We start from the raw sequence: 13,131 nt of genomic DNA, 5'->3' as shown, positions 1-13,131 counted from the left end.
TCACATATTTAATCTCAGTGTATTCTTCATTTTTCTTAAATACACATATTAAATTTCCCAACGTCGGAAAGCTAAACGAGTGCATGAGGATCGTAAAAGAAATTCTTCAGGAAATAAATGTTAGTTCAAAGGAAATGAAATCTGGAGTGAAACGGGGAAAAAGGCTCTCTCGTAAAAGTTAGGCTCACCTCGGGCAGATTGTTCCAGAGCCTCCAGTCTGCAAATGCTCCGGCCCCTCGCTCTTCAGCCGGGCCCCCGAAACAGACTGAAGACATTTGCCCGAGGATTTCATGGTATCTGCTGAAGGTCAGAGCTGTAGCTCGGAGTGAGGCCACGAACGGCCTTAGAAGTAATTAATACAATATCAAAATCTCCTCCAAACTTCCAGGGAGCCGGAGGAAAGGGCCGTTACTGTTCTCCAGTCATGATAACAACATGTAGACAGTCTCTTGATGCTTTAACGTTAAAATGATCCTGTGTTTGTGAGATTTCTAAGATGACTGCATCAGTTTCAGTTAGATCAGGTAAACCAGATGCTAAGACTTGTGCTGGAGGCTCTATATGATCCAGCAGGATGAAGCTGATGGTAGAATGAGTTTAACCATGAACTCCATTCCAAAGATGAGAGTCTGTTAACCATGAAGTACCAAGGTGGCATCATTTTATCTGGAAGTTGTGTGCAGAGAAGTGAAGGCGAGCTTACTGCGGAGTACCTAAAACTACCCAATCACAGGGTGGGGCAGGTTAGATTACATCTACTCTACAGAATGATCTTCTTGTTACCTGGTTGGCATGACTTGAAAGGACAACATTCAAAAACCAAAATCCCGTCTTCTAATGGGATAAACCCGCTCTGATCCAAACCCAAACTCAGCCCTCTGACTCAGAGACGTTCTAAACTCATAATTATAAATAATTATAACGATTCATGCCTAAACCTAACCTGTAGTTCATCTTAAAGCTAGCCCACCTAACCCTCATCTCTTTGAGTTTGATCCACCGAGCACCGTGTTCTTACGCTCCCATCGGGGGTTTAACCTGGCGTGCCTGGAGTGGATCTATCCCGTCTCATCTGGAGCTTAGATCAGGCCAAACCACATTCCCTTCCCGATCCCTGTGTGCTCGAATCAACTCATCCTCTGATATCTGCGTGCTAACGTACTTGTTACTGACGGTGACTCAGACGAAACACGGTTACGAAGAGGCATGTGATTTTGTTTTTCTTCATAAATAACTAGAAACGTTTGGCACAGTAAAAGTTTCCTCCTGGTTTTAACACAAAGCAGACAGACAGGCAGCAGACGTGTCATCGGGCATCTTTATTGGCCAACAGAGTTTTCCCTCGCCCAGTGGACATCCTTCTTTATGACAACATTAACAACAATAAAAATATTCTCATACATTAGTGTGGACGTATAAAAGGCAGAGCTGAGTTCACAACATTCAAAATTACTCATTTAAATAAAATTTGTTTCCCAAAACAAAGTGTTTACATTGGTCTGTCCAATGAAAGTGGATGGATGGTGGACTGCCACTGACTCAAACTCCCATCATGCAACACTGTGATTTACGGAAAGGAGGCAGTGACAAAGAGGAGCTCCCTGTGTGCTGTTATTGGCGGCAGGTGATGGACCAATGGACGGCAATGAACCGGTTTACGTGATTCTGTAAAAATACCATTGGATTACTCTGGGGTTACTCAGCCTTTCAGACCATCGTGATTCAGTCCTGATTATCAGAACTCTGATGACAGAAGGTTTACTGGATGTTTCGGTCTCCAGCTGGAAGCCCACCAAAGTATGTCGGCAGCTGCTTTTGGCAGTTTTATGTTTCCGTCCATCCAAAAGACCCACCCTATAAGTGGAGGATCTACCCTTCTTTTTGTTTTATATTTCAGTCAGCTCTGATCTCAGAGGCCTTTTCAGTCTTTCTGTTCCTACCTGGTTACTGCTCTCCAACATGGTGGAGGTGGAGTCCAACCACAGGATACTAGACTTGATAGAGTATTGTGTCATTTACAGATGAAGGAGAACACCTGTTATATTCTGCTATGCAACAGCTCCTTTAGGAAAGCTTTGCATCCATTTGCATGCAAACATTTCTGCAGAAACACTGTACTCTCCTCCAGATCACATGATTAGTTCGGTGGTTTTAACTGGCTGATCATCATCTGCTGGAGTTACACCTGAGACGATGACCACCATGACAATAATTTAGTTTATATAAAACAAAACAGACAAATACATCTACACGATGGCTCGGTGAGAAAGGTGATGACAGTGTTCAGGTATTTCCTGTGACGAAGTCTGTGAAGTATCACTAACAAAGACTGCTCCTCACATTAATGAGTGGTTGGCCGGAGAACAGAAGAGACTGAAGAGGAAGGGCAAACTGCCAAATGTTGGCCTGATGGTTAATGTTAGTGCTGTAAAAGTGGAAAAGCTGGTTTGTGGGCCGCTGTTAAACATTTATGTAGTGAGGCAGACGCACAGTCTCGCTCCAATGGGCAGATGTGATCTTTGGTCCTGAACCCTAGATCGTCTCACTCGCCTCCGTGAAAGCTAAGGCAGATTGTTTTTATACGTTTCTCTGTAGAAAATGAAAATGACGTTTCTCCTGAAATGTAGGTTTACTATAAAAACTCTGATCTCCTGCTTTGTGTAAAAATACGATCAAATATCAGGTACAAAAAAAAAAAAAGTGCTACGATACAAAACCATCAATAGTTCACGATTAAACAGTTCCAAGATTTCTGCTGTAGTCCTCAAACTTAGTCCTCAAACTAGTTCCAACACTCAGGGTCTGAAGCTTTGAATGGCTTTAAACTCCCTGCGAAAAACGGTCTTAAAAACATTAAATCTGCAGTGGCTTCATCCCAACACGTGAAAGTGAAAAGCTAATAAATGACAGTCACGTATGGACATTTTCATACTTTTAGGCCACAGTTATGGGGAGCGGAGTCTATAAAGGGGATATCGTTTAGTTAATGGATCCATGGATCCAGTTGGAACCTCTGAGGACAAAATACACTTGAGTACGTTCACAACACGGAAACCCACTACAGGTGGGCTTCCATTGTTTGTAGGCACCGAACACAGTTTAAAAAACGTTCAGTCTGATTGAGAAAACTATCATGTGTACAGTTAAATACTCCCACAAGACTTCCCTTAATCCAGAGAATTTCAGCACCTGAAGGATCACATTTGGAAAAGTTCTGGTTTGAGCCGGCACCGAACATTCCCAAAGACTTCCTTGAAAAGTACACTGGTGTTTTCTGAGGCAAGCCCAGAATATTCCTCACATATTACAAACAGTATGATGCTGAAACTTTACTTGAACATACTGACAGGTCACATCATAAATCCCTTCAGATGGTCCTGAATGATGGTGTGGAAATAATCCCACTGAGAGGGAGATTATCAACCGGTAATACCATCCTGTGACATTTCCTCCAACATGTCCCACATCCCTAATATGTCCTCCAGAAACACACATATGTTCAGATAATATCCCAAAGATTCCTATTGGTGGTTGAAGATAATTCCACCGAGCTGAAATTTCACTCACACACCGTCCACGTCACCATAAAACCCGTTCGGCTCATCTTAAAAGGCTCTTGGGTCTGTGCAGTCACAGTGGCAGCATCATGCAAAGGGTTTTTGTTGCTTCTATACGAAGTACAAACGAAAGTATCCTGTTTGTGTTTCCAACAGAAAGCAGAATTTAGTCATTTTCTGCCTTTGTAATTTTTCCACTCTTGATGTTTCTTCAGTGGAAAAATCCTCCTAACCTGGAAATCCAGCCATCAAACAGGCTGGGAAGGCATCAAAGCTATGCTCCCAGCAAGGGGCGGAGCTTAGTCTTTACAGCAGAGCAACATCCAATCACAAGAGTCCACATAAGGAATAGTTTCCAAGTCTTCCAACACCCTTTCTGTGCTGGATGCTGATTGGCTGATTTCTGTGAGCTCCGCTCTTCAGAGTAGAATTAAAAAACCAAGCAGTGACCTCGGGACGATGGCGAGCAGAGCCTCTGACTTCCTGAGCCGCTGTTGTGGTTCAGCGAGACGAAGCAATAGAAACCTTGAGGTTCAACGAGCCCGTCAAAGAATGGTCATCTCATTCCTTCATTCTGATTGGTCGAAACTGCTCATCAATTAGTGTTTCAGGCTGTAAAGCGTTCCCATTGGTCAGAGCAACAGGCTGGATCGGGTACAATGCTGGACAGTGTCGGGGTCGTTTTGAGTGTTGTGCTGTGACCAGGTTGTGATTGGTCAGTAGAGCAGGGTGGGTGGAGCTTTGTGTATCCTGAGCGTCTGGATGGAAGAGAGTATCTTCTTCTGGTGCCCGGCAAGGGTCACGCCCACTCTGAGGAGGTCTCTATGGAAACAGAAAGAGAGTGATGCAAATAAATAAATAAATAATATAGAGCTCTGTTTCCCTGAGCATTGACTGGCAGGCAGCCACTCACAGAAACAATAAGTGTCTTACTCAGTGTTGAGCTGTGAGACGATGTCCAGGTTGGTGAATCCGGCCTGCAGGAAGCTCTGCTCGTATCGCTCCATCTTTATGGCTCGGAGCCACTCGGAGACCGAACCGCAGGCTGAGAGAGGAGGGGGGACTCGCTGGTCCAACAGAGGATGGGACAGGCTGAAAGGACGGAGACAGACGCGAACCATGAAATTCCTCAGTGAGTCATTATTAGAGCAGCGTGTTTAGACCTGCAGCCTATAAAATATGTGGCATGAATATGTGAGCATGAGATTTATTCTCCTGTTCTGTTATGGTTGAGGTTAAAGTAAGCAGAGCGTGCTGGCTTCAAGCCACGAAACCCTTAAAAAGACATTTAGGTCTTAAATTTAGCTGCTAAGGTTTACATTTTAACTCCTTTTTTGTTTTTCAGTCTTAAAATCAAAGACGTGTAATTTAGTACAGAGTCACATAGAGAAGAAAGTTTTCCCAGGAGCTGCTGTGTTCGGGATCATTGTCCTGTTCATGACCCAGCTTTAGCTGTCAGACAGACTCTGGAATACGAGCTCATGGTCAACTTGGTTTTCTCCAGCCATGATGGTGCATTTTACAGCCAAACACTTGCAGGCTGCGACATTATTCCAGAAGGCTTGTGCGTTTTTGTCAGATGGTTTCCAAACCTGCCTATTCTCTTCAGAGAACGTCCTCCTGTCAGCTCAAACAAGCCTCACATTTTCAGTCCCGATCTAACTGCAGAGCCTGAGATTAATTTGCTGTGATGATGGACTCTGAATTGTTTGGAAATGTTATCTGAATGCTTCGGACCAACAAGCGGCTGAAACATCTGCTTTTATAAGGTGCTCATACTTAATGATGATCAGTTAATCGATTAATCACACAAGAGAAGATAGACTAGAGTCATGTGAAAACATTTGTGTTCACATGACAGAAATGTCAGCATGTTGTATACAAGCACATGGCAGCACTTTAATTTGAACATCAGGAATGATGGTGTGACACAGCAGGATAAAATCATCCCTGCTGGTTTCCACCGCACAGTCACACCCAGTCTGATGGTTTCAGTGGTATTAAATTATATTCTTTACAGTGTTGCATCAGTGCCTCAACGTGCTAACCTATTATGCTGGAGACTTTTGCTGCTTTTATTTTGAAAGCTCAGCTAACCAGCTATCCCCGAGGTTTCCTGTTTTCCGATTTCTCTCGGCAGAGTGGCCGGCCGCTGTGGTCGCATGGAGTCGGCTCCACCTCTTGGACTCAGGTGGAGGTCCTCGTCCTGCTCTGGAGGTTTGCTCTCATGGTGTGTTCAAAACAACCTGAAATCCGTGCCAGGCAACGCGAACAGAGCCAAATACGTGTTCGTGCAAGTGAAAATATGTCCACTTTGGCAAAGAGAGAAAAAAACAGTTTCACGCTCTGTCACAGAAGCCTCTCACTGAGATTCTCCCATCGCTTTACTCCGCCTCCACCCTTTGGCAAATATTTGTGAATTTCCAAAAAACCCCAGCAACTGAACTCGTGCACATAATTCGAGGTGAAACTTAACTTCCTGTTTGGTCTGCACGCAGCTTAACCAGAACCTGAAAGACCCACAGTGAGCTCCCTGAGGCCTGCTTTACTATCTGCTGCTAACAAACTACAGCAACTAATTAAATGTGGGAATTATTCCTGTCAGAAAGCACAAACATGCGCGTCTCATTCTTATCTGACTCGGACTCCATCTTGCCTCCTCCTCCTCCTCACATCTCTGATTTTCCTCCACTGAATGAGGAGGCGGACAGTCGGGAGGACACGGCTTCATTCTGAGTTTTAATCCAGGAATGTGCACCTGCTTGTGTAAACAGCTGTCAATCACACAGCTGGCAGGCCCACATTCCTTTGTCTCCCTGCCACACTCTGACCTTTGACCCTAAACCCACCAGCTGGTGCCTGAATGACATTCCACGGCTCCAGCCCCCTCCCCCTCTCCTTTATCGAGCCTCACCTCTGTGCCTCTGGGTGCGTTACTTTCAGAGAGGTGGGGTTTCGGATCAGCCTGTCGAGCGCCGCCACCACGTCGCAGAACCTCGGCCGGTTGGCTCGCTCCTTCTGCCAGCAGTCCAGCATAAGCGCGTGCAGGGAGGCGGGGCACTCCGGCGGCGGGGGCAGCCGGTAGTCCTGCTCGATGGCGTTTATCACCTGATGAAGCAGAAGTGTGAGAGGCAGTGAGCACTCTGTCATTCTGATGTAACAGCTTTTTTAATCATCAGCTTTGGACACATTTAAAGTCATTTTGTTTAATTTCAGTTCTCATGAGCTTTTTTTATTGTAAATGAGCACTAATGATTCAGTCGTGTAGTTTCACATCCGTAAACTCTCAAACAATAAAGTTTTAAATGTATAGTTGTGTTTTTCTCTTACGTCCTGGTTGCTCATGTCCCAGTATGGTCGCTCCCCGTATGACATCACTTCCCACATGACAATGCCGTAGCTCCAGGTGTCACTGGCTGAAGTGAACTTCCTGCAATCAGACAGTAAATTGATAAAATTATTATCTACAAAACACTATAATAACAACAACAACAATAATAATAATAATAATAATAATAATAATAATGATGATTATGAGAAGAAGAAGAAGACTCCACTACTCCAGCCTGCAGTACTGACACTCACCTGTACGCGATGGCTTCAGGAGCCGTCCACCGAATGGGAATCTTGCCACCCTAAAAAACAAGACTGGATCAGTCAGGTAGTAACCACATTTCACAATAAAAGCCCACAGGTGAGGGAGGGAAAACTGATCCTGTTCATATAGAGCTCAATAACAGAGGACCGAGACCAGAAGTTGTCTTAAAGACAACTTGTGTTTTGTCTTTCGTGTCTTTAAAGTGGATCCTAATCGGTCTCAGCTCCATCGTTTTATTAATGGACTCCACTAGAGCAGCTTTGCATGATTCACAGTTCAAAGTAATCCTTTATCTGAAACTTTGATGCAGCTCCTCAGTCCATCCTCTGTCTCAAAGAACCTGTTTCAGCTTCTTCCCTTTAAGCCAACTTTATTCTGATTGGCTGTCCCTTACAGCAGATGGGTGTGGCCTCTGAGATAACCCTGTAAAATCATAAAGAGACAGACTGTGACAATTACTCACCAGAGAGCTGGTGTACGTCGGGTCTGACGAGTTTTCAGTCAGAAACCTGCTCAGGCCGAAATCTGACACCTGAAAAACACAAAACCACAACTGTCAGATCTGTCTGCTTAGATTAGTCGAGCGGACAGGTGTGCAGGGCCACAGGTGTGCAGGGTCACAGCCTCACCTTACAGACCAGGTTGGAGTTCACCAGGATGTTACGAGCCGCCAGGTCTCTATGGACGTAGCTCATTTCAGATAGATACTTCATCCCTGCTGCGATGCCGCGCAGCATCCCAACCAGCTGGATGGTGGTGAACTGGCCATCATTCATCTGAAATCAGACAGGTAAAAGGTCAGACAGGTAGAGGGTCAGACAGGTTTACTGAGCTGTGACTGTCGCCTCTCTCACCCTCAGGAAGCTGTCGAGCGCTCCGTTTTCCATGAACTCAGTGAGGATCATGACAGGACAGGAAGTGGTGATGACTCCCTCCAGGTGGATGATGTTGGGGTGCTGGAACTGTCCCATGATGGACGCCTCCGACAGGAAGTCCCGCCTCTGCTTTTCCGTGTAGCCACCCTTCAGGGTCTTAATGGCCACGTAGTTCTCCTTCCTGCCCGGGATCCTCAGCCGACCACGACACACCTCTCCAAACTCACCTGCACAGGAACACAGCAAAGGTTACATTCATTTTACATTAGTTACCATTCAAATGGAAGAACACACCTGTCCAGACTCACCTGTGCAGGTGGATCCCCTGTATGTCACTGGGGATAATTTATTCAAATGTATTCACCACATTAATTAGAAAACTGCCACATGAAAATATTTTAGTTTAGTAGTTGTACTGAACACAACACTGGCAGAATAACCGCCTGTGCACCTGTCCTCACCTGGATCAGGAAATGGAAAGGTAACACCGAGGTTGTGTTATTATTATTATTAAAAAAAACAATCACATGGGCAGGTGAGGAAAGATTAAGCGGTAACATTTGCTATGGTTGTGTTAGCAAATGTAAAAATAAAATGTCATACACCTGCCCAGGTGTATCCGGCCAAGTCATAACAACATTGTAATGACTCACAAGACCATCAGCTAATGTTCCACAGGTGTATTTTCACAGGTGTTGTCATATATTCTATTCTATTGTCATAGAAATATCTAATATGAGAAAAGAAAAGCCACCTGGCCAAACTCACCTCCACCTGTGTTTATAAACTGGACGACAACAGCCTCATATCTCATTTTCTCTAATAGGTAAGAAAAGCTGGGGAAGGTTTGAGGGGATGCTGGCCAATCAGACAGAGCGAGCTCATGGGAAATGAGAGGGTGGAGGTGGAGCTTAAAGTGAGTGTAAAATAAAGTTGAGGTTGAACTAAATCTGAAGGCGCAGAGATCGGCCGACAGCAGAGCCCCAGAATCCAAACACAGACCTGCCGCAGAGCGTTGTCTCTAAAGTGAGAGCAGACCGAGCCCTCACCAGCCAGGGGCGACGAAGATTCTCTAAGTGGAGGCAGATCTCTGCGCTCTTTGAAGACGGAAACAGTAGAGGACCGACAGCAGAACCCTGAGGGACTCCACGTGTCAGAGCAACTAATGAGGTCACACAGTCACCTGAAAACAGCCAATCGCAGCAGGGCCGAACCCCCGACGCCGCGCAGCCCCACATCGACTCAATAAAGCAGACTCGTGTTATTGATACTGGAGGGGTGTAATGTTCCTTTAAGGCTCATTAGCACATACCAGCACGTCAACACCTCCCTCAGCACTCACACACATGTGGCCTGCGTGTGTGTCTGAGTGCGCTGGGCAGAAGGCGGTGAAAAGTTTGCACCCTTGTTTCCGCAGCAACCGCTATCCAGTTACATCTCCCTAATGTCATCACTGAGACCACTACTGTTACAGTAGCTGCGCACACACTCAATCAATCACACACACACACACACTCATGCACAAACGCGCACTTGTCATGTTTACTTTTAATAAAGCAGGATTCATGACGGAGAACAAATGACATCTGATGTTTTCTTTTAGTGTGAACACAGCTTTGCCTCATCATGGGAAAGTTAATGTTCCGCTCTTGAGGGGTCAAAGGTCACAAACACATCTGGAAGACTTTACAAAATAAAAGTCCTATTAAGACCCAGAAGTTTGTTTTGGCTTTTCAGAAACAACACAAGATATTTGGGCTTGTTGTTGTTGTGCTGCTGCCTCCGTGCAGACTCCCTAACAAGGTTCCTAACAAAGCTCTGGAGGTGAACAACTTCCAAAAACGCTTCCAGATCCCAGAGAAATTCCTCAAGATTCCCAAAATATACTCCACCACATCCCCTAGTAATGTGTTCCTGAATCTTTCATGGTTTACATTACAATAATCACGAAACCATTCAAAGGTTTCTAGCTTTCCCAAAAAGGCTGAAGTCTCTAAAACCTTTAACTGCACAAAAGTTAATTTAAAAGGTTCCTGGAGTCTTAAATCCGTCTTTGTTACCTGCGCCAATGACTTCCTCGATCTTAACGAAGGAGGCGTCGATCTCTTTGGCAAACTCCCTCACCGCCTCGTTTGGGTCCTCATAGGTGAACGGGTCGATGTAGACCTTCATCGCTACAAAAACAGCACAATCACCATTGTCAGTCAGGCGCGTTCATTTAAAACTGTTTGTATCAGGCTGGTTCATTTGCCGAGCTGCAACTCTGTCTGTGATTGGCTGTGAGACTCACTCTGTCCCATATGGTAGTGCCCGCTCTTGTCGTGGATGTGCGCGCTCCTCTTCCTCCTGCTGACGGACAGACAGACAGACAGGTACAGACGGCTGTTTAGATTCAGAGCAGCTGCAGGATTCTGGTTTCCTCAGGAGACACACACACATCCTTTGTTCTGTCGCTCTCTCAGGAATGTGATTATCTCGCCGTATCTCGCCATCGCTCTCACAGTGTCGAGTTTCTCCATCTTAATATAGTCGACATGTCCCACCCTGCTCTGTGTGTGTGTGTGTGAACCTGAGGTCAGTGTGTTCTATTGTTCTGCTGAGAGGAGCAGGGAGGGAGCATCCTGAACACACACACACTCACCGGTAGCAGAACACGCCGACTATGGCCGCCACAACGAGCAGCAGTATCCCCAAAGAGGCTGCAACTCCGGTCACCATCAGCTGGGACACGCCTACCCAGGAAACAAACACACAGGAGTGAATCTCATTGTTTTCACCTCTCAGACTTTAAAGAAAATGTAATAGCACGCGACCTCGTACCGTCAGGCAGCGTGTTGAAGCCGGTCTCAGCGCCGAATGAGCCATAACCGGCCTGAGAGCGAGCGCGGACCTGCACCTGGTACCGTGTCGCCCGTTGCAGCCCGTTCAGCACCAGAGAAGAAGACCTGCTGAACACGTACTGCCACTCTACCGCCTCCTCGCTATCCTGATGAGGACACATCAGAGTTAGCATTAGAGTAACTCAAGAGTCCTCGTAACACGGATTAACAACAGTCCTCACAGGACACAAAAACCAGTGTGTCTAGTTTGCACTTATACTCTGTGTGTGTGTGTTAACCTACACAGACATACATTCACTCAGCTCCAGCACAGAACCAAACTCAATTCTAAAAAGATGCATGAAATCATGCTAAAACCAGACTGGAGTCTTTACAAGAAGAAATGCTTTTGGAATTTTAAATATATTTTATAAATGTTGAGCTAACAACTCTTTTTCCCCACACAAACACACACACACACACACACACACACACACACACACACACACACGAAGTTTACATGGACTCAGGGTTCAGGTTATCCTCAGGATTAGCTTAGCGTAGAGGTTCTAGTAATGCACGTAAGTGGGGGTCCTCACAGGACAGAAAAACCAGCATGTGTGTTTACCTCAGGCCTGTAGCGGAGCTCGTAGTCCAGGATCTGGTACTGGTTCTGCACAACTGGGACGCTCCACTCTAAAGACATACTGCTCTCTGAGGCCTCCACCCTCCTCAGACCAGATACTGGAGGAGGAACTATAGAAACACAGACCATTAATCACTGATCAATAGGTTTGTGTGTACAAAAGCATTCTGGGTAACGTAGTGTGTATCTGTACCATCTCTGCTGGTGGTGATGTTGAGCTTGCTGGAGGCGGGCTCTGAGTGGCTGAGTGCAGAGACGCCGTTTAACGACTGGATGGTGAAGATGTACTTTGTTTGTGGGTGGAGCCCCCATATGACAACGCGCCGCTGGGTCAGGCCGTTCTGTGCCGGTCGGTAAAGAATGCTGTCACCACACGGGGAACAGGAAGTGTCCTGAACAGGAGAGAGAAGAAAAGGGGCGGAGTCAGATCTGACAGCTCAGACTGGTGCTAATGGTGACAGAGGTGGCGGTGGCGTACCTTTGTGGCGGTGGCTGGGCCACAGGTAGAGCACAGAACTCTATAGGTCAGGTCTTGTCGTCCTCCGCGGTCCAGCGGTTCGCTCCACTCCAGAGTCACCGTGGTGTCGTTGAGCTGACTCACCGGGGAGCGAGGGGCCGAGGGGGGCTCTGCGGAGGTCAAAGGTCACAGGTCAGTGCCTGCTGAGTATCACCTGTGGGACGCTCGACATCATCTGCGGTCTTTTCCCTGAGCGGCGACTCTCAGGCAGGTCGATTTATATCGGATACCTGAGAGCCAGGCGGCCTGTTTTCATTCCTGCGTAATGAGTTTTTCTTCTTTGTCTGCAGACTGATGGAGGAGCTGAGAGATAAGAACTTCCTGCCTCCACACAAACATCAGAGTAACCTGAGACCTGTATGAGTGTGTGTGTGTGTGCAGTCTTTACCTGTACGACCTCAACATTACACACACACAAACACACACAGTCAAAGAGGTAATGAGCCTATTAATTTGCCTAATTGCTGTTGCCTGAGGGGATGTAGTTAAAGGGGTGGGACGGGGTACTTAAAGGGGCGTGTAGGATTGTTGGCAAAGAGCCCCGTGTGTGTGTGTGTGTGTGTGTGTGTGTGTGAGTGTCCCAGAGTTTAAACAGAGTTTAAAGTGGTCTCCAGATTATTTAATAACAAATTACATCACGTCAGTCTGTAGTGAAAGACGCTGTCCAGCTGCATGATGGGAAATGTAGGACAAAAGGTTTCAGTGTTGTCAGAAATAAAATAATAAAGAAAAATAAATGAAAAGCAGAGGGTCTTACGTGTGCAGGCAGTGTGCGGCGGGTCCGAGTCGGCTCGATAGAAACCGGAGTGACACGGGCAGTAGGCGGAGCCTGGAATTCGTGTGTTGCTATTGGCTGGACAGGAGCTGCAGCCAACAGATCCTGACTCGGCTTTAAAATGACCAGACGGACACGCTGGAGACAAAGACAGGGTTAGCATTAGCATCCAGCTCTAAAACGCACACACATACAGGTCTATCCCGCTTCACCATGAACCTGAACCCCAACACCACATCAGATCTCCAGAACTGCTATAAAACCTACAGTTCCTCTATTATCCACTAGGGGCTCCAGCAGTGTGCCAGTGCTCATAGTCTTGCATGTTTTCAACTCTTCAGCAG

General features: G+C 46.3%; 1 protein-coding gene across 2 annotated transcripts in view; it reads right to left on the bottom strand.

Annotated features, from left to right (window-relative positions):
* Window positions 1–1,300: 1,300 nt before the first annotated feature.
* ephb4b (eph receptor B4b) overlaps window positions 1,301–13,131 on the bottom strand; it is a 33,308-nt gene continuing 21,477 nt past the window's right edge. Inside the window, exons 6-21 of one of the 2 annotated variants that reach the window (XM_031757901.2) lie at window positions 12,770–12,925; window positions 11,974–12,122; window positions 11,689–11,887; window positions 11,478–11,605; window positions 10,851–11,016; window positions 10,672–10,762; window positions 10,321–10,376; window positions 10,091–10,204; window positions 8,010–8,257; window positions 7,785–7,931; window positions 7,619–7,687; window positions 7,143–7,192; window positions 6,888–6,987; window positions 6,472–6,665; window positions 4,491–4,649; window positions 1,301–4,379 (exon numbers count right to left, since the gene is read on the bottom strand). In XM_031757901.2, coding sequence (XP_031613761.1) covers window positions 4,274–4,379; window positions 4,491–4,649; window positions 6,472–6,665; window positions 6,888–6,987; window positions 7,143–7,192; window positions 7,619–7,687; window positions 7,785–7,931; window positions 8,010–8,257; window positions 10,091–10,204; window positions 10,321–10,376; window positions 10,672–10,762; window positions 10,851–11,016; window positions 11,478–11,605; window positions 11,689–11,887; window positions 11,974–12,122; window positions 12,770–12,925 — 2,132 coding nt within the window. In that variant the 3' untranslated portion in view covers window positions 1,301–4,273. Of the gene's footprint in view, window positions 4,380–4,490; window positions 4,650–6,471; window positions 6,666–6,887; window positions 6,988–7,142; window positions 7,193–7,618; window positions 7,688–7,784; window positions 7,932–8,009; window positions 8,258–10,090; window positions 10,205–10,320; window positions 10,380–10,671; window positions 10,763–10,850; window positions 11,017–11,477; window positions 11,606–11,688; window positions 11,888–11,973; window positions 12,123–12,769; window positions 12,926–13,131 lie in introns of both variants that reach the window. The other variant, XM_031757900.2, reaches the window with a different exon arrangement.

This window comes from Oreochromis aureus, linkage group 3 (genome assembly GCF_013358895.1).
Source record: "Oreochromis aureus strain Israel breed Guangdong linkage group 3, ZZ_aureus, whole genome shotgun sequence".
Taxonomy (NCBI): domain Eukaryota; kingdom Metazoa; phylum Chordata; class Actinopteri; order Cichliformes; family Cichlidae; genus Oreochromis; species Oreochromis aureus.
Note: the sequence above shows the minus strand (reverse complement) of the source record. Positions and strands in the feature narration are given on the sequence as shown.